Source organism: Hydra viridissima, unplaced genomic scaffold (genome assembly GCF_058129835.1).
Source record: "Hydra viridissima isolate aposymbiotic clone 2 unplaced genomic scaffold, HvirCarnegie_v1 scaffold_18, whole genome shotgun sequence".
NCBI lineage: Eukaryota > Metazoa > Cnidaria > Hydrozoa > Anthoathecata > Hydridae > Hydra > Hydra viridissima.
In genome coordinates this window covers 428,707-449,980 of record NW_028324317.1, presented here as the reverse complement: position 1 = coordinate 449,980, position 21,274 = coordinate 428,707, and the positions used below count along the sequence as shown (strand labels likewise).

Genomic DNA, 21,274 nt, shown 5'->3' with positions numbered 1-21,274 from the left:
GCGGGAAAGTTTATGGGAAAATAATAATAAAAAGTGGTATTTATTAACTGTATCAAATGTACAGACCAGCTAAAACTATTTATTTGGACAATTTCTGAGGATGTAAATTATAAAAACTGTTTTAACTACATCTAGGTATAACCCCCCCTCCCTTTCTTTTTTTTTTTTTCTCGAAATTTTGGAATTTATGAGCTAAAAGAAATGCCAGGGTGAAAGTTAAGGGGGACCTAAAAAAATCAGAACACTGTGAATTTAATGAACTGTTTTCTATTAATAATGATATATTAAATTTTCATAAAAATTCAATGGATTTAAATAAATTCATAAATTTATTTAAATAAAACTTTTAATTTTACAAAATAATTTTTCATTCTATCTTCCGTTCACTTCTTTCTTTTTAAGGTTGATTCAAAGTCTTGCCAATTTTTAAAGCTTTGTATTTTTTTTCTAAAACAATGCAAGCAAACCAATATTTTTTTAAAAATCGGTTACCGTTTGTTTGACGACGATTCGCTTTTACAAAAATCGCATTTATTTACACGTTTGTCCCATAAACAGCGCGATCTAATTTGTATTTTATTTCTTCTATTATCTCAGGGGCACTTGGGGTGGTAGGGGAGGAGCTGATGTCAGACGAGGGCGAGTAACTGTTCATATGAAGAATTTCTGAGGGATCGACTTGCTTTACGCAAGCTGCATCCCCAGTTACATTGACAAGGACTTGAGCCTGTTAAAGATAATGTAACAATAAGAGTTAAAACCAAAACAAAAAACCGAGATGCAAAATGAGATTATACTGCTGAGCTTAAAACTGCTTCAATTTAATTTTTTAATATCATCTTGAGATTATCCTTTTTATTTCTATTTATTTAAAAATTGTTATCGAAATAAGAATTTAACTATTTTCCGAAAAATTATGGAAACTTACGAGTAACAAATTGTTCCTACATACATACATACAACATACATACATACATACATACATACATACATACATACATACATACATACATACATACATACATACATACATACATACACACACACAGATATATATATATATATATATATATATATATATATATATATATATATATATATATATATATATATATATATATATATATATATATATATATATATATATATATATATATATATATATATAATGTACATACACACACACATGCACGCACACACGCACAAAAATCACTTTTAAACACCTAAATAACTACCTGGTTTTTTGCTGGATTGAATGACAACATTATTTCATTTACTTTGAATGACATAATAGCATTTCCGTTCAACGAAAAAACGTGTGCACGCACGATGGTGTGAATTTCATTCATAAACTGTTGCATAAAAACACCCAATCCACCCTCCTGTGTAAACAAACACACTTAGCAATATCAACAGTTGCACCCTAATTTGTAAGCAACTGCACCCTTCTTTATAAGTAAATGTATGACAACTCTTAATTAAATTACATCACTCATGAATCAATATAGGTAGATTATGTGTTGAAACATCAAACATGCCGAAATTGTGCGTCACAAATCTTTACTTTCTCTTTTTAAAAAATAGACGAAGATAATTTTAAAAATATAAAAAAAGACAAGTAGACGTCTAATAAAAAAGTACACACATAAAATTAGCAAAAAATACCTCTTTCACGCTTGTACTTTCTCTTATCAAGAACATATTAATGTTCCCAAGGTAAGAAGTGACTCCCATGTTTGGGATGTAGTCGAGAGTGCACACTGTTACTTGAGGCTGGAAATTAGTTTTCTAAGAGTTAAAAATGTCAGACAAATTTCTTTCCATTTTGCAAAGCGTTTAATGTTTTTATGACACATATTATTAATAATATATATTAATATATTAATATTATTAACATATTATTGGTTAGTGTTTAAGATATTTGCTTAAGTCTCGGAACGATTAGAATGATTACATTTTATCTATTTTTTTTTTTCTTTTTTTAATTTTAAAGTGATAAAATAAAAATTGACACTTCTTTCTTCAAGAAATGCTCTAAACTTATCAGATAAATTACTTATTGCAGACACTGTTGAATTCAAACAGACATTCCTAACGTTTGACATTCAAATACTTTCAATAATTCATCATAATGATTATGCTTTTTGACATTCAAACGACGTTAGAATTTTAACGACGTTAGAATTTTGACGACGTTTGACGCTCAACATTCAAATACTTTCAATAATTCATCATAATGATTATGCCTTTTGACATTCAAACGACGTTAGAATTTTAACGACGTTAGAATTTTGACGACGTTTGACGCTCAACATTCAAATACTTTCAATAATTCATCATAATGATTATGCCTTTTGACATTCAAACGACGTTAGAGTTTTAACGACGTTAGAATTTTGACGACGTTTGACGCTCAACATTCATATACTCTCGATACTATAATTAGTATAGACAATGTGTGAATTTTGAAAAGTCAACGATTTTTTTTCCACAATTCATGAATTAAAGATCTCTGGTCCCAGTTTACCTTGAATGAGTATTAACATACTTTAAAAGCATCGTTCAGAAGAAGACTAAAATGTCCACGGGGCCATGACGATGAAAGCTTTAATGAAAACTAAACGAAGTCAGAAATTAATCCTGATTTATTAGTGTAACAACGAATTAGTTAATAAAAATTAGTTATTTAACAATTAACCAATAAAAGAAATAAGAAAATAAATTGACAAAGTTATAAGCAAAAAAGAAGATTAAGTTGAAGGGTTAATTATGATAATTTAGTTAAATTAGAACGATTATGCGATGATGTAAAAAAGAAACTTTTACCATACGCGATGTGTTGTTTTCACTTGGTACGGCTAAAAAAAAATATGTATATAAACAAATGGACAAAAAAAAAAACAAACAAACTTCAACTTAAATAACAGAAGCAAACAAAACAAAAAAAAAAAAACGAAATAGTATTTACCTTCTTTATTAAATTCCTCACATATGCCTTCTTCCATCGATTGATGACCTAACAAGACAATGTTTGCAGGAAAATTTAACCAAAAAAGGTAAGAGATTGTTGAATGAATTTTGTACTTTAAAAAAAAAAACAAAAAAAAAAAAACAAACTTGCCAGCATCAAAGATTTGTTTTGCTTCAATTACTTTAGATTTGCTTTCATTTTCAACGTTTCCAACCACAAAAGTTGTTAACATGATCTATTTTATTAGAACGACCAAATATTAAAAAAATAAAACTCATATACATAAATTCATGTATGAGAGCTATTAATCGTGTCATTCTTACATGAAAATACTCGTCATCATCGATTCCCAAATAAAACGAAGTATTAATTAAACAGCAAGGTGTATGCGACCTCATCTTCAAACATACACCCTAAAAAATATCCCATAAAAATACCAGAATAAATTTAAACAGCAGTTTGTCATAAAAGCTTTTGTTATAAATAGAAAAAAATATTTTTTAACTATATATTTTATTATGACAATTATTATAAATTAAAGTAATAAATGTTGCCAGAGTTTTTTTTTTTTTTTTTGTTTGAAATATATTTTTCCATTGTTTGAAAAGTCAACTCATCAGAATTGAATGTTGCCAAACAAAAAAAAGGTAAAATTATCAATATAAAATAAGCCATTGCTACAAACCACAATTAAATTATCACAAGTTGATCCTAGCCATTGACTGAGTTTAAAACTTTCTTCTTGTTGTGGAATTTTGACGCGTTTGAAAACAGATAAAAGCTGAAATTAAAAAAAAAATCATTTCAGATTTAGTCAATCGATTTTAACAGTTAAAAAATTCGTTCGTTAAATAAAAAAATTCGTTCGTTCAGTAAAAAATGGACAATTTAATTGAGAACAGATAAACAGTTAGGACAAACAAAATAAGCTCTAAAAAACTGCTCTTTGACTTGCCTGTCTATAGTTGTTGAATAAAGATTGACCAGGAGTTGTCTGTGTGTTGAATATACTAAAACCTGAAAAAAAAAGCCAAGAGATTTTAACAAGATATTTTTTTGAACAAAAATCACATGATGTCAAAATTTAAATTAAGAAAATGAATTTCAAAATAATTTATTGAACAAAAGAAATAAAAAGTTGACGATATGATAACTAACCTTCCTGAGGCACAGGATCAGAAAGTAAGGGTAACAAATCCATATCACTAAGGTCATCTAGCTAATAAACAAAATAAATGAAATCATACATTTCAATTTTTAGGCTTGAAAACTTACATTTATACATACATACATACATACATACATACATACATACATACATACATACATACATACATACATACATACATACATACATACATACATACATAAATACATACATACATACATACATACATACATACATACATACATACATACATACATACATACATACATACATACATACATACATACATAAATACATACATGCAAAAGGATAGATAATAAATCTCTTCTTGAAAATTTGAAAGGTATATAAAAACAATATCTAAATATAAACCTCCATAAAACTAATTTCTTTTCCATCACCAGATATTGTTGGCTTTCCACTTTTAATACTTTGGGATAAATTACCTGACTGATCAGACTGAGTGATGTTAAGATGCTAATAGACATAAGTAAAAACAATTTAAAAAAATATTTTAAGAAAATAATAACAGTAAAAATGTCAGAGAAATTGTAAGGTTTTTGTTTTTGAGAAAATTGTAAGGAAATATGAATCTAAATTTGATATCGTGTAAAAAATATTCCGTAATTAAAAAAAACAATTCTGAAAATAATAAAATGTACATTTGAACTTAGTTCTTTGAAACTGTGATGCTGTTGATATTTTAAGTCAGGTTTCCTTTTAATCTCACTTTTTTCATTTATCTAGATAAATGGAAAATGTAAGTATTTAAAAAAATAATTGGAAAATAGTAAAACAATAGCTAAACTAAAAAAACAACATTTTCTACAGTAAAATTTCACATATGTACAAAAAAAATATTTACTTTTGACAAAAATATATTTATTACATAAACTAAAAACTTAAAGCAAATATTTAAGCCTAAAAAATGTTTACCTTCGAATCAGAATGGGAAAACATTTTTGGTGTAGGCAAAGCAGAGATACAAACAGCAGTTCCAGTCTGTTTAAATAAAAAATACACTTAGGAACCCATAACTACTATAATGCTTTAAGGTCAGAAATCTTTTGAACTTCAAATAAATGTTACTATATTTAATATCTCACCATAATACCAATGATTGTCTGTTCTGCCATTGTTAAGCATGTTGTCAATCCAAATAAAGCATTCATTCCTTTCAGCTAAAAATATTTGATGGTGTAAATATTACTTAATGGAATGTATTTAAAAGCTAATACAATCTTGGACTTTTTCTGTTTTTGCAGATGAAAGTGACCTGCAGATGACAGTGACTGTATACTCTTTTTAAAAAAAGATTACCTAGCATCATCACAGTAAATTTCACACTGTTTTGCTCTGATACAAGCTTACATGTAGTAATAATAATAATAATAACAATAATAATAATATTAATAGTAATAATAATAATAATAATAATAATAATAATAATAATAATAATAATAATAATAATAATAATAATAATAATAATAATAGTAATAATAATAATAATAATAATAATAATAATAATAATAATAATAATAATAATAAAAATAGCAAAATGATAATACAAGATAAAAAGAATATTTAATTGATATATTTCTTTCCATTTAACAAAGAAATAATTAATGTCAAAGTAAAGTGCAAAGTATGTAGTCTCTTGCTCTAAAAAGACTACATCAAATTTGGTTAAACGTTTAGAAGTATCATATTCCGAATTTCTGATATGTTGTTGCTATTTTATTTGAAAATTCTTTTTCAAGGAACTTTTATTCACAAACGTTTGGCTTGCAGTTGAAATAAATGATTGAAATAAATCCCCATGATCAGCCCCTGAGACTTGTCAAATGAATATAGTACTTGAAAATTATTAATTTGTGGTTTATTAGCGTGACAGCTGTGAATATTTGAACATGTTGCCAATATCCAAGGCCTTTAACAAGAGTACTTGTTAAATGAAAATATGATTTTATGTTTTAGCCAAACTCTATGGTCTTCATGTTCCAACTGCCATATGTATTGCTTCAACACTTGATATTAGTAGTGGTGTGTACTTTCTCCAGCTTGTTCAGCATATATACTATGACTATATTGACTGTCAGAGAAAATTAAAAAGATTTCATATAGTTCTCCAGACAATATTGAAAATACATTTAAAAAGGCTCTGCCTTGCATCTAGTGGAAACCTAGCTATACTAGTGTAAGAAAGCTCTGCCTTGCATCTAGTGAAATCCTAGCTATACTAGTATAAGAAAGCAAACTTGTTTCTTGTATCATATGCTTAATGAGATCTGAGGTATTCTTCACAAACACTGCAACTTATTTCTTCATCTCTTGACATAATTGTTTTAATTCAGACATCATAAAATTTTGCTAACAAACCATGCTTTTATCGATTGCTTATGTTAGAACTTATATAAAAAAAAAAATTTTTTGTCCTTTTTCATTTTAGCATTTAAGAATTTCTATGACCCTATATTTACTATTTTAAATTTCCCTGGCACAAATTTTCTGTTTATCAAAGAAAGTGGAAACATTTATTTGTAGTGTTTATATTATAGTAGTTGAATGCTTAAAAGTTATAAGTGATATATAAAATGTATTATAACTTCAAATTATAAATTATGAGATTTTAAAATAATTCAACACATTTTTTACCTTTAGCTTGTTGATCATTTGCTGGTGTAAGTCGAACTCTATAAATGGAAGAATCTAAAAGATGATAGGTTCAATTTAATGTTCTATTTACTAAAAAAATCAAAGAGCAGCCAAAAAAAAATACTTATAATGATTAAAATCTAATAAGTGCTTCCTTTTCATTCTGGCCTCCATTTCAAGTTTAATGGTTTATTAAGTTCTGATAAAATAATAATAAATCTTTGTCAAAGAATCATAAAACATTGTAGTCACTTTATAAAACTATAGCATTTATATTTATGAATCGAAACACACCTGTCCAACATTTTCAGCATTGGATTCCTCCTTATCTTTCTTCTTACAACGAATTACACTATGATTCATTAAAAAACAAAAAAATGAATTGCATACTATAAGTGAATTAGGCATTTGCAAGAGTTAAATTTAGTAGATTTTTCTTGGGAACTTCGCAAAACTTGGTTTTATCAAAAAGTTTTATTATTTTATGTTATCACTAAGTTTTATCATTAAATTAAATAGAAAAAACTAAATTAGACAGACCGTGCTTGAACCATACACCCAGATCCTATAATTGGTAAATCTTCTGGAAGTTCAATGGTTGAAAAAATGACATCTGGAACCTTTTCTTGTCTAAGAATTAATTTTTTTAAAATTAAATGTAAATTTGAAGCACAAAGGTTTTTTTTGACTGAAAAATTCTGAATACCAAATTTAAAAATAAGAGAGCTAAAAAACACACTTGCAAATTAAACACCGTGAAAGTGTTATAGGTAAAGAGAGGTCAGTATCACCGTATGGAACATGACAAACATGGCAGCTTGGAAGACTTGCATGTGAGTTTGATGTCACTGAAGATGAATCAAACTCAGTTTGTCTTTGTACTTTTCTGTAAAAAAAAAAAAAAAAAGAAAAAATCAAATTTTTTATTTATGTTATATGATAATTATAAAGTTATTTACTTCACTAGATATTTATGAAAGTATTTACATTACGAGCATAATTATGAAAATATTTACATAATTATGAAAATATTTACATCTCTAACATAATTATGAAAGCATTTACACATCATAAATGAATATAGTAAAGAGTTTTTAAAAAAATTTAAAATAATAAAAAAATTTTGGAAAGAAGAATGCCAAATTTTTTAACTTAGTTTTGCAAAAACTTTCACTTTGATATTTATTATGTTTTTTATTTTACAGCGCTCAAAATACCAAATGTGCATGGGGGTACCTTCATGCTACAAGTGGATGCATACAACTGGCATTCTCTTGTTTGAGAATAAACTACCATCTAACAATTTGAAAACATGAGTCATAAACTTAATTCTGCTTAACTTTGCCTAAAATATTTAAAGCTCAAAAACTCTTGATATATGAGTGTGAAAAATTTTTTAAGGTTCTTAAGAATATTTGTTAAATACATAATACAAATATTGTATTTTTTTTTTTTTTAATCTCTTTTTTTTAATCGTTTCTCTCACCAAAGTAATTGCCATTAGAGGTTTGAACACCATTTTTTCTATTTTAGCATAATATAAATATTATTTAACATAATATAAAATATATTCATTAAAACTACAAGAACTTTTTTCCACACCAATAACAATAATAATAATAATAACAATAATAATAATAATAATAATAATAATAATAATAATAATAATAATAATAATAATAATAAAAATAATAGTAATAATAATAATAATAATAATAATAATAATAATAATAATAATAATAATAATAATAATAATAATAATAATAATAATAATAATAATAACAATAATAAAACTTAATGACAATAAAAAATAAAAAAATAAAATTATATGTACTTAAGTTAAATAAATGCATTTCTTAAATTTTTGAATTTAAAAAAATAATATAAAGTAAAAACAGGGAAAAAAAGATATTGCTAATAAATTCTCAGAGTAAGTGTTTACATTCAAAAAATGAATTTTACAAATTTTAAACATTTACTCACTCAACTATGTGTGTTTGGTAACTTCCAAAGATACCAATGAATAAGTTTGTTTTTAATATTTATGTTATTATTTACATTAGGGCATCAAGTTTTAAAAAATGGTCAACAAAATTGCAACTTTTAATAAATTTATACAGATTAAATGTATATACAAATGCAAACATGTTGTCAATCCAAATAAAGCATTCATTCCTTTCAGCTAAATATAAAGCAAATTATACTAAAATATGTAGAAAAATTTATAAGTATGTAGAAAAACTTCTGTATTACAGCTGTGAGACTTATTAAAGAACTATTATCAATATCTGAATTTCTGGTTTATTTCAATCTTAAGTTCATCTCAATCAGGATTCCGCTGGAGATCACATTTATGAAAAGCATGTCTATTAGGTTATGATAAAAAAAAAAAAACTCAATAAACTTAAACTAAAATTTACTTACAAAATTTATTTTTGCAAAATTTATTTATTAAAGTTTATTGACTTAACAACAATCCTGGTTTCTTCTTAGAAGATGATATCCAATAAAACTTCATCTCAGAAGATGGCATCTAATAATAAACTCAGGGAGCAAGAAAAAAAAAAAAAAAAATGCAAAAAAAAAAAAAAAAATCACCTGTGTGAATTTTCTTCATCCAGAAGCTCCACACTGCTAGAAACATCGGCAGCCAAAACTAAATTTTTTTATGCAAGTATTAAGTTATTATAACTATGTTAATTTTCCAGGATAAATACATTTAGGTTAAACTAACCATCAGACCGTTCATCTGCTAACTGTATTGTAGCTGCTGTTCCATATGCAGTCAGAACTACCAAATCATCACTAAAATGAATTAAAAAAAAAAAAAAATTATAATTTTAAAAATGTTTAACAAATTTAAAACTGAATAAACATTTTACGGCTAAATTTTTTGAAGATAAACTTCCCCCTCCAACATTTACTCTCAAAATCAAAACAAGTTAGAGAAAAGCAGTTTGATTTTTCTAGCTATTTTCAAATCATCAAAATCATCTTGTAAAATGAAATGTTGTAAAAAAGATAAAATTCTATAAATATTCAAAAAACCACAAACCATATTGTAGAATACTCTGAATAACCAATCACGGCATGGCATCCAAATGCTTTTGCATGCAAACGAATCTCAGTGCGCAGCTCCCTCCACCAACTGTCTCTAGTATCTACTTCCTCTAAAGGGGACTTTAAACTTTGTATATACTGAAAACTATATTTCCAATCAAAATCTATAAAAACAAATTTTATACCTAAAGTAACTTTGTTTAATAGTTTGACTGAGCGAGATGAAACCATTCCCCCAATGCGCAGTATAAACCCAGGGGGTGCCTTTTTTATTGTGTAAAAAGGAAATACCTGCATAACAAGTAATAAAACTTTAAGCAAAACAACAAAATTTAAAAAAATTTGTTAGAAGAATTTAAAAAAGGCTGAGAGAAGCTGGTGAAGAAAGATAATAAAAGCTGGATGATGTAAAAATAACAAAAATACCAGTTCATCCATAGAAGACTTTGCCTTTTGTAGAATTGCTTTAAGGTCAGAACTTTCAGCTTTAAAAATACAAAAGTTTTAGGTTGACAAAAACTGCAATGACTACCAATCCATTAAAACTTAATGTTTTTTGTGCAGCAATAAATGTATACTTTTTAACTATGAAAACACATCTTAAGTTAATTTAAATTGAGATTTGATAATTTTTTTTCCACTAATTTTTCTACCTTTTTTACATTTGCATGTAAATCTTTTATTTGATTATATATCTTTCTTTTTGTTTTGTTTTTTTTTCAAATTTTAATTATGAACTTTTTTGTAAAATTTTTTGTTATTTTGTATTTTTTAGTATAATTTATACAGTGCTACTACAATTGAAAAATTCTTGGAAAATTCTTAAATCTTAAATATTAATTTTCTTTTAATAATAAACTTTACCACAAACAAGCCAAAAGTATTTCTATGATTTTTTAACGAAAAAAGGAATTTACCAACGATTTCATGTTCTGAAGATATGGAAACCTGACGACTCCGAAAAAAATCAACATGACAAATATCTCTTGACATCCTAATAGATAAAATTATTATTAAATTAGTAACCAAAAGTTTAGGTAATAAATCCTAAATTGTATAACTTTACAATTGTTATTAATTGAAAAAACAAGTTTAAAATACAAATTAAAATACTATTACAATTGAAGTGTTACAAGCTTTAATATTCTTAAACATGTCATATGATGCATTTATAATTTTAAAACTAACTTATTCATCATCAATTACACAGCACAATATTTTTTCTAATTTTTGTAAATTTTATGTAAAATTTTACAAAATTTCCAAACAGTTGGTTTTTATGCGAAATGAACATTTTTGGTTTTGGTTGTTTGATGTTATGTGCTGTTTGAACTTCACTAATCAATCAAATGAAAACCTTGACTCAGGATCGATTGACTTTTGATATATAAGACGGCGAGATGTATCATTTAGTTCACGGACCAAAGTGACTGATGTTCCGATAGCACGAATAACTACACCCATTTCACCTTCCAAGTCAATATGTTGCAAATACCTATAAATAACTACCTTTAAAATTGATGCCTCAATAAATAAAGCATATTTTTTTAATTTTTAATTACCGAGTAATAAATGTACTATAATTGCCTTAAAATTTTTTTACCCAATAACTGCATTGCCACCAGCCTCAAGTACTTTTAACCCAATTTTACGCTTTATCTCACCTAAAAAATTTGTTTATATACAGATCAGAAAAAAAAAAAAAAAAATATGCTCCTGCTTTTATAAAAACTCTGACCAGAAAAAACTTAACCAGAAACTCTAAGACACTAATTTGCATTTAAGATACGATATTCATCAAATGATATTCAGCACCAATATATTAAACACTGAAAATAATAAAAAGTATTTACAGCAAATTTAAAAAAAAAAAAAAATCGTTTCTATCCAGAACATAGAAAAAGATATTTGTCAATGTTTTCTACCTAAACATAATTTTTATGTAACAACAACAAAAAAAAAGTGAATGAGATTTCCGAAAAGCTGAAATCAAAAGCAGGAAGAGTCTTTTTCTCTAACTTTTGTATTTAAATGTCTTCGCTATGTAATTAGTAACAGAAATCCATTCTGGATGTTGCAGTCAAGATCATTTTCAAGATGTACTTGCTGTAATTGATAATTAGTATGATAGAGGATAGGGAAGAAATAATGGTCTACAAAATCCTAAAAATCTAATTTACAAAAATAACAAACAAAAATAACAAAAAATTTTAAAAAATTTTTTCCTAAAGTCCAGTGTCACTCAGCAACGTCAGATGCGTTGGACTTAATAAGAATTTTTAAGCTCTGTATTAAGTCTAAGGTTGCATTACATATGAGATAATATCAAGTAAAAAAAGGAAAGAGTTTTGATATTTCTGAAGACAAATAAACAACATTTTCAAAAATAATGCAGAACACTTAAAAAAATATTGACAGTAAAAAAAAAAGGATTTAAAATCTATTTGAATACTGAACTGAATGGGACTTCAGAATGTTTTAATGTTTTTTTATGAAACTTTTTTTAAAAGGTCCTATTTTACAAAAATTTTAATTAAAAAAATAAAAGCACATTATTTTTTGTTAATTAAGTTAACTAATTTACTACTTTAATTATAAAAAAAAGAAAAAAAAAGAAAAAAAAAATAACAAAAAAAAAGGTTTTAATGATTAATCATTTAAACTTTTAAAGTACAAAAATAGAATAAAATAAAGAACCTGACAAATTGGTGAAAAGCCGAATTCGTGCCTCATTGGATGCCCTAGGTGTACGTATTTTATCAATCCACTATTTTAAAAAAAAAAAAGTTTAAAAAGAACTATTTGAAACATATTTCATAAAGAAATTTATTCAAATGCAAAAAGAACCTTTTTCCAGCAACAATAAAAAGGGGATTCTAAAACATCAACAAACTTTTAGCATAAAAGAGCTTAATTTCTGTTTACTTTAGTTTTACTTCAGTTGTTATTTTTTTAGGTGGTTATTTTTTCAAGCAGCATAAATCAAGAAAAAATGTGTTTAGGAAATGCAAGCTGCTAGCTTAAACTAAAGTTTTTTAAAAAGGAAATTCTAAGTTATAACAAGAATGGTTTTTGATGCTTCAGAACTAGTTTCCCTACGGCAACAACAACATAACAGTAGTTTCAAATTTAGACAAAAAAAAAAAAAAAAGAACCAGAAATAGGCAGCTTACTTGATACTCAGGGTCATTATTGACAATCAACTCATCAACAAAACCTTGAATACTTGTCATTACATAACCAGACGGGACACAATGAGCTGAAAAGAATTTCATTTTGTAACTTGAAAAATTGAAATTAGTTTTTTTAAGCGTGTACTCCATCCCTTTAAATGAATTGAAACAAAACCTTTAAAGATTTAACTAATTTTGCAGTAAATTTAAAAAATTGATTATTGGTCTAAACAAAATTTTATGAAACTAATAAACTTTTGGGGAAAACGATTTGAAAAATGTTTGAAAAAACATTGGCATCATTATGGTAAATAAAAGCAAGAAACGCACACAGACATTTAATGGGTAATAGAATATTAAAAAACTATAAAGAACAATTGGGCAAGAAAAAAAGTTAATGTTAGAAGATCACATTGGCAACATATTTGAAACACTACGGTAAAAATCCAAGTCTATTAAGAATGACAAGACATTCAGTTTGCCCTAATGAAACTGAAAATGAAATTTCAATAAGAATGATGGGACATGAAAATGAAATTTTAACAAGAAACGGAGCTTTAAAATTAAAAATTAGTAAAAGTAACTTTTATATCAAAAAATAAATCTTGGTTTTAAATCCTACCATAGAACAACTGCTTTATGAGTTGTTTTATGGTAGGATTTAAACAAAGAAGCAAAAACTCAAAAATAAAAAATGCAGGAAATTGTGAGAAAATTTTTTTTTATTGACGATGACGCCCATAATGTCCAAGATCCATCAAACATTCCTGGTCAACAATATTGTCAATGCAAGAAAAACTTGGAGTATTTTGACACAGGCTCAAAATAAAAAGAAAGTGTTTTAAGAAGTGCCTTGTCTAACGGTGCTTGAATGAATTTGGGAAAATTTCAATACCTATGTTTGTGATCCATGTGTGATAAAGCATACCTAAGTGAATGTTTAAAGAGATAATAACAAATTTAAATATTCTATTATTATCATTCATCTGCTGTCATCACAATATTGATGATGTACTTTTTTTTATATGCAACAACATTACAAGAGGAGTGTAACTGAGTTGTTAAAAGAGAAAGGTATTTATTTTGTGGAGTAGAAAAAAAAAAAATGCTCCAAATGTGCCCATTATAAACCACATTAAAAAAATACAGGCTCTCCTGAAAAGATAATACAAAACTAAAGAGAAGAACCAACAAACTTCATAAAATACAGGTTATCTAAGAAAGTTGGCAGAGTAAGTGCCAAAATTTTAATGAAAGGAGCAAATAGAGACCTCTGCTTTGTTGTATATCAAAGGGTACTCACACCTATCAATTGTAATAGTTATTCTCAACTGTCCATTTAACAAGATTATGTGTACATTTTGTAACAAATGTTACTATACAAACAAATCAATCATAAGCATGTGTTTAATAAAATCAGTAGCTTAGCACACAAAAAAAGCACTAGTAAAATCTTATTAAGCTTTTAAGCTCTTTAAAAGCTTTACTTAAATGTTATGTTGATAAGATCAGGCTAAACTTTTTGCAGATAAACTTCCCCCTCCAACATTTACTCTCAAAATCAAAACAAGTTTAAGAAAAGCAGTTTTACTTTTCTATCTATTTTCAAATCATCAAAATCATCTTGTAAAATGAAATGTTGTAAAAAAGATAATGTGACTTTTAGTGTCGCATTATTTGTTTTAAACACTTTGTGTGATAATTAGTGGATTATTACTTTACAAATATTTCCATATATCTAATTTAAGAATTTTTGACCTTTCATAGAAGCTCATTACATATGCACTATACATCAAAAAATATAATGCTCGATTATTAGAAATTAAAAGTGGAATATAATAATAAAAAAAGATCAAATAAGCAAATAAAAAGAAACAGCAAATTAAAAATAAAATCAAGAATAATTATTTAAAATAAAAAGAATTCAAACAGTACCTGAGAAAAATTGTATACCACAAGAAGTCTGTCTATATTTGTTTGCATCAGAAAACAACTGAATACGGACCTTCAAACGAATGTAGCCTCGAATACCTAAACCCACAAGAGTTCTTAAAATAAATATATGGAAATATATAAATAAGTATATAAATATATTTGGTCTTCAGAACATTAAAAGAACTTTGTTAAGTTCTTTATAATAAATATTTCAAAAATAAACTGTAGGTAGTACAAAATCAAACTTGAATAAAATTGTTGCTGCATTATTTGATTCTGTTAATTGACATGAAAGGATTTTTCATATTTAGAAAAATGAACAAACAAACAAAAAAAAACATGTTTTATTAAAGTAAACCTGTTTTAATTGTTACATAAATATTTATAAATAACTTATATTATTGTTATAAATAACTTATATATTGTTATAAATGATACATAAATATTGAATGATAAGGTCACTTTTACCACTAGTTGCCTTCAAGACAACTTACTTGTTGTCAAACAATTAACTGTTATCAATAAGTAGCTAATTGAATTATAAATATAAAAAAAACGTTTAAAAAAGATTTTTTCCAACTTTGTAAAAATTGTTAAATTTAGATGCAAAAAGGACAAGTTTTCCTCTACTTGATCTTACTAAGATAAATAGCCTCCAAAGTTGTGGCTCTCGTGCAATTTAAAACACAATCAAAAACAGTTTCTGATTATGGAGCATCATAACGTAAAATGTGTTTTAAAAGTTACAAAATAAAAACTTGAAATTTGTTCTTAAAATTTAAAAAAACTAAAAAAAAAATAAACATAATGAGATGAGAATCTTTATCAGGAAAAAAAAACTTAAAACATAAATCTTTATATTCTTAAAACTAAAAAGCTTGAAAAATCATGAAGTGTCAAAACAAAAAAAAAACTGAAAGAAAAGTTTTAAAGCTAATTAGTTATAAACAAACCATGTAAAGTATCATAGATAGGAAAGAGTCCATGCAATCCATTGGAGCCATCTTGTCGAATAAGCAAATTTAAACTAATGTTAACCTAAAAAAAACAACTCAAAGACCAATAAAAGTTTTAAGTTTTTGAATTAACAGAAAAAAATTTAAACAGTACTTAAAAAATAATACCAAATAAAAACTCTCATCAATAATAAGATAATAAGATACTAAGATAATAAGATACTAAGACAATAAGATACTAAGATAACAAGATACTAAGATAATAAGATAATAAGATACTAAGATAATAAGATACTAAGATAATAAGATACTAAGATAATAAGATACTAAGATAATAAGATACTAAGATAATAAGATACTAAGACAATAAGATACTAAGATAATAAGATACTAAGATAATAAGATACTAAGATACTAAGACAATAAGATACTAAGATAATAAGATACTAAGATAATAAGATACTAAGACAATAAGATACTAAGATACTAAGATAATAAGATAATAAGATACTTAGATAATAAGATACTAAGATAGTAAGAACTCTCATAGAGTCTCATAGATATAACAGATTTTCAAAAATTTCATGAATTTTTTGCCGCAAAATACAAAAAATTTCACAATAAATAAAAAGAGTAAAAATGTTTTTAGGCATATACTAAATAATTATATTGCTTAACTGACTTTTCCAATTGCATCATGGGAAGAATACACATCGTAGTCTAAGACTCTAAATCATTAAAAAATGTTTTATTAAATTTAGGAAGAAGCAAAACAGTGTAAGAAAACCTTTAAAAATGTTTGATTGAAGTCGTAGCAAACTTAAAAATCAAAGAAATTTTTTCTTCTTGACAACTTTAACCTGATAAAATATTTAAAAAAAAAGACGAACTGAACATTTATACATTTGTACTTTTTCGATGAAACTTATGTTTTAACTTTCTTTATGTTAAATTCATCAAATCTCCTACCTTTGAAATTGTGAAAACAAGGTTTGAAACTTTGTTTTCACAATTTCATTAAATTCACGAGATTTCATTAAAATTAAGAAAATATCAACTCGACAACACTTATGAAGTTAAAACAATTTAGAAAGATGATGCATCATTGGTTTACATTGAATAGGGGGCTACAGTCAAATTAAAATAGCCAAACATGTGAATTGTTCACGAGCGTTAAGTTAAAAAAATAGTTAAAAAATATAATGAAACTAGTAATGTAGTGGATAAAAAGATGTCTGGTCGTCCCAAAAAGTATACAATACATTTACATAAAGCTACTTAGAACTTAATTTATCAAAAATTGTTTTTGTTGTACACTAATCATTCAGCATAGGTCTATATAATGTTACAGTTATTAAATTGTTAAATACTAAAAAACACTGCTTACTTGACTTGTAAGTATTCTTCTTGTAATTCCTCATCATCAACCTTTTCATAAAAACCAATTAAACAATCTCCAAGGAAAAGTATTTTTGTAAGTGTCATATTTTTATTGCTATTTTTATTACTACAAATGGTTATAGTTTATAATGGCTGCAATTAGCATTTGCACATTTTTACAAACTTTAAACGTTGACAAAAATAAAAGCATAAAAGATGACAAAAAATGAAAAACAGAATTCTAGATTTTAATAAAGCATGAACAACAGTTTAGTTACAAAAAAGGGATGAATATTGTAAGTAAATAAGTATTGAATTAAATCATTACCTCAAATTTAAACCATTCAGAATCCCATTGAGGATTGAGCGATTTTCTGTAAACATCAGTTTTGTAAACAACATTACCAATCCGAAGCTAAGTTTTCGTAAAAAACAAATTTAAATTTTTTAAAAACGCATTTTTTTAAAGATCTTTAAATGTTCGTTAAAATGTTGAAGATTTGTAAATCAAACAATAAAACCAGCCAAAAAGACTTATGTATACGTGATGTTAAGGTTTTGTATGAGATGATTTAAATATGATAATTAACTTAATTATGATAACTATGATTTATTTATTAGTAAAAACCAAAACTCAAATAATACAGTACTATAAAAAGAAATAAACAAAACAAATATAAAATAAATAAATAATTACAATAAAGCAAAATAAAAAATCATTATAAACCAGAATAACCACAAAGATAAAACTGTAAAATTAGTATTTCAAAAAAGTCCAACATTTTTCTGCAAGCTATTAATTTCTTTTGTGAATTTTACTAAATTGTAGGCATTTGCAAATATTTGAAGGAAGATCCTGACACACTAAAACTTTGTTTTGTAAAAAAAAATTGTTTATATATAAAAAAAAAAAAGAATTATAAATTTTTTTTTGAAAAATTATTTATTTAAATTTTTTTTTTTTTTACAAACAAATAATACACAGTAAAATACAGAGAGGTCATAATTGCTTTAGATATTATAAATTTCTAACTAAAGAACTCATATTTAAACCCATAGAATATTATAAGCATTAAGAGTTTTTAAGCAGCTACTGATTCATTAATCAACCTTGACTATAAATGAGTTTTTTTTTACTTTGGATGTTCTAGTTGAAATTTAAAGTTCTTTTGTATAATCATGTTTCACAACAAATTTCATTCAAATATTTTTGAAACTAACATTTGTACTAAACATTAGGCTTGTTAATAAAATATTAATTGAAGTTCGTTAATAAAACATTAATTAGAGAACATTAATTTTAATTACTTAAAGGTTTTGTTTATTATCAAAAACCAAAATAAAACAAAACGAACTTCAACAAATGCATCTGTAAGTTCACTTGCTCTATCCATCACAGGTAGATCTTGGCACTCAATCACCTTTACTTTAACTATACCTACAAAAATATTTTAATATTTTAAATATTTAAAAATTTAGTTATTAGAAATTTATATTTATTAAAAACGAGAATGAAAGGCACCACAAAAATATTTAACTATTTTGATCAATAAACTCGAACGATTCAAAATAACCTGGCATATTTGGTAACCAAAATGCTTCAAGTATTTATATACAGTTGGTGATGAAAATTTATACTTTAATGGTCAAGTTGGTTTCTCTCTAAAAGATAAACATGTTTTTTAAATTAATTTAGCAATACATCCGCGAAAAAACGAGCTACGACGAGTGAATACGAAAATACGAATATCAATTATGTTTACGTAATAAATTACGAAGACGAAACTTCCAAACTTGAATTAAATGTTTGCAAATGCGTAATTTCTGAATAAAAATATGTGGCAATAAAATTGTCCGCTATGAAATTTTTTCATTTAACCACACAAGTTGAATTATTTTCCTATTTTAGTGTTTGGTAGTAAAAGTTCTTGTTCCTTTTATGTCTGTGGAAGGTTGTTGAAGAACAAGAAATTTCAAAATGATCATGGCGGAAAACGTTGCAACCTCTTGGCTGAAAAACTACATACAAACAAAAATCCTACTGTATTTCCAAGGTAACGACTTTGGAACGAGGTATGCCAAACTCTTAGAACTTCAAGTATCCGAGAGTTTTTCAAAACATCACTCACCACAGTTTTTAAAAAAACCCACTCATCAAACAAGTCATCAAATCTTTTGGGACCTTTGCTTGCCAAAACCAATTCAGTAGGAGATAGAGTAACCAGGATACCAAGAAACTGAAGCATATTTTTTTACGGTAAAAGACGTAAATGAAAGGAGTGAAAAAGACTTCAGAACTTGCCACCATATTTCAGGTCACCATATCATAACCAGAACAGAGGTCCAGAACAGAAAGATTGCTAAAGAATATTAAATATCACAGACTACAATATCCTGGTTTAGGAAAAGAAAGCTCTGAGCCAACAAGACAAAAATAACATCATTTAGTCTATTTTAAGGTTTTAAGGTTCCTGCCCCGACATTTTATCCAATGTTTAATCAAAAACGCAGAACTATTTAATATCTTAGCAAATATTCTGTCAGCTACCTTTGTTTAGATTGATTTCTTTGGTTAATTTTCAGAATATCGGCGCAAAGCTCTCTCATTATTTTTATTTATTTCTTATTTTTCTTATTTCTCGGTGTTTCAACTGAAAAAGGATGTTGTTCATAAATTTGGGGGTTTGAGGGGGCCAAAAATTATGTTAATTAAATCTTTACACAAGAAATTGGAAGGGAATCAATTTCTTTAGTTTTAAAAAAAGGTTTGCATAGTGAATTCTGGAGTGTACTGGAGTGTATGCTACAAGGATAGGGCTAGCCGATGATGAGGGGTGAAAAGGCTTTCACTCCCTAGCTTTCTATAATCAAAAAATTAACACAGATAACATTACAAATCATTTTTATGAGAAATGCGTTCATTCAACCAAGTCGTTCGGTAGTCACAATCAGACTTTGACTTGAGCAAAAAATGTTTTGTTTAATTCATATCGCTTGACAAGGTTTTACAGGAAACTTTAAACTGTAACTAAAACAATTGGGCCCATAATATCGTTTGGACTTACTTGCTAGCTCCGCCACTGGCTAAACACTAAAGGGTTTAAAAATAGGAGACTGTATAGAATTTAGTTTTGAGAGGGAAGGGCCGAAACAGATGCGAAACTAAGTCATTTTAACTGTGAGTGCTCTAAAGCCATAGTAACAAAAAAAAACAACTTACTTCAACTAAATTGAACCCCTCCTCCTTGATTCTAATAGTTTACTTAAGAAAGTGGAGCGCTATGCGCAAGACTTAAGGGCGCGGGGCGTTACGCGAGAGACTGAGTTTGTTGAAGCCAAAACTAATTTCAAAGTAAATGATAAACCAGGACTTTTCATCATTAAATTCAAGTGATTTTGTTGAAGACGTAGATTTACTTCCTGTTGAAATCTGCTTCAAGGATGGAAGTGAAATGCATCATTTCTTAAAGCTTCACCATTCATGTTTTGAGTATGTTATTCAGGATTAGATGTCAAGACGCTTCTACTGCATATTTCGTTAACATATAGTTTTTCAATGGTGCAGCAAGGTATAAAAATTCCATAAAACTTTTCAAACTTTTAATATCACAAAGATGAGTTCGACAATAACAAAAACGAGTTTGATGACGCACAGTGTTGTCATGGAAATTGACGCTTGCGATGATAGACAAAACAGTTTAAAGACTTATGATGGTTTAAACTAATAATAGTTTTTCAAACTTTAACGTAAGTTTAAAAAGTAATAATAGTTTGAAGAGTGCTTACGCACAGCCTATTCTTAGAGTAGACTTGATAATTACGCACAACCTATTCTTAGTGTTGACTTGATGTTTAGATTTTATAAAGAGAACTTTATGCTCTCTTTTCATCTAAGTTCAAACTGAAAAAAAAAAGTCTTAAGTTGACACGAGCTTTCGTAAAATATTTCTCAAAAACTTCTACTTTTCCTAGTACA

The 21,274-nt window shown here is 26.4% G+C and overlaps 1 protein-coding gene and 1 pseudogene across 16 annotated transcripts; one reads left to right on the top strand and one right to left on the bottom strand.

Moving 5' to 3' along the window:
• The window catches only part of LOC149876693 (uncharacterized), a 615,724-nt pseudogene that overhangs the window by 380,627 nt on the left and 213,823 nt on the right, over positions 1-21,274 (top strand).
• On the bottom strand, positions 391-20,853 carry LOC145191202 (C2 domain-containing protein 5-like). Of its 16 annotated transcripts, none has more exons than XR_016448505.1 (36): positions 18,873-20,853; positions 18,654-18,736; positions 17,627-17,713; positions 17,306-17,346; positions 16,601-16,646; positions 15,916-16,000; positions 14,963-15,058; positions 13,028-13,113; positions 12,552-12,621; positions 11,458-11,518; positions 11,212-11,349; positions 10,772-10,848; positions 10,281-10,339; positions 10,040-10,145; positions 9,850-9,964; positions 9,529-9,599; positions 9,393-9,450; positions 7,534-7,680; positions 7,335-7,424; positions 7,089-7,146; positions 6,795-6,848; positions 5,246-5,320; positions 5,076-5,141; positions 4,802-4,882; positions 4,512-4,616; positions 4,130-4,190; positions 3,927-3,988; positions 3,657-3,752; positions 3,295-3,384; positions 3,122-3,206; positions 2,969-3,016; positions 2,827-2,858; positions 2,528-2,617; positions 1,666-1,788; positions 1,236-1,382; positions 391-727 (listed from the first exon to the last, which is right to left on the bottom strand). XR_016448505.1 is itself a non-coding variant. In XM_090075037.1 (36 exons), exons 1-36 carry the CDS (start codon positions 18,877-18,879, stop codon positions 536-538), a joined length of 2,967 nt encoding a protein of 988 aa, XP_089931163.1. In that variant the 5' UTR covers positions 18,880-20,853; the 3' UTR covers positions 391-535. The 16 variants fall into 16 exon arrangements, 10 of the variants coding, with proteins under 10 accessions (XP_089931163.1, XP_089931164.1, XP_089931165.1 ...); XM_090075037.1 differs by having other exon boundaries at positions 2,549-2,617; XM_090075038.1 differs by having other exon boundaries at positions 1,666-1,773; positions 2,549-2,617.

Bases quoted from the DNA above. Each gene is read 5' to 3' on its own strand.
- LOC145191202 (XM_090075037.1), bottom strand. The intron at 15,059-15,915 runs GTTTGTTTATAA...TTGTGGGTTTAG, and splicing joins TATCTATGATACTTTACATG to GTATTCGAGGCTACATTCGT. The intron at 4,191-4,511 runs GTTTATATTTAG...TTTGTTTATTAG, and splicing joins AAGAAATTAGTTTTATGGAG to CTAGATGACCTTAGTGATAT.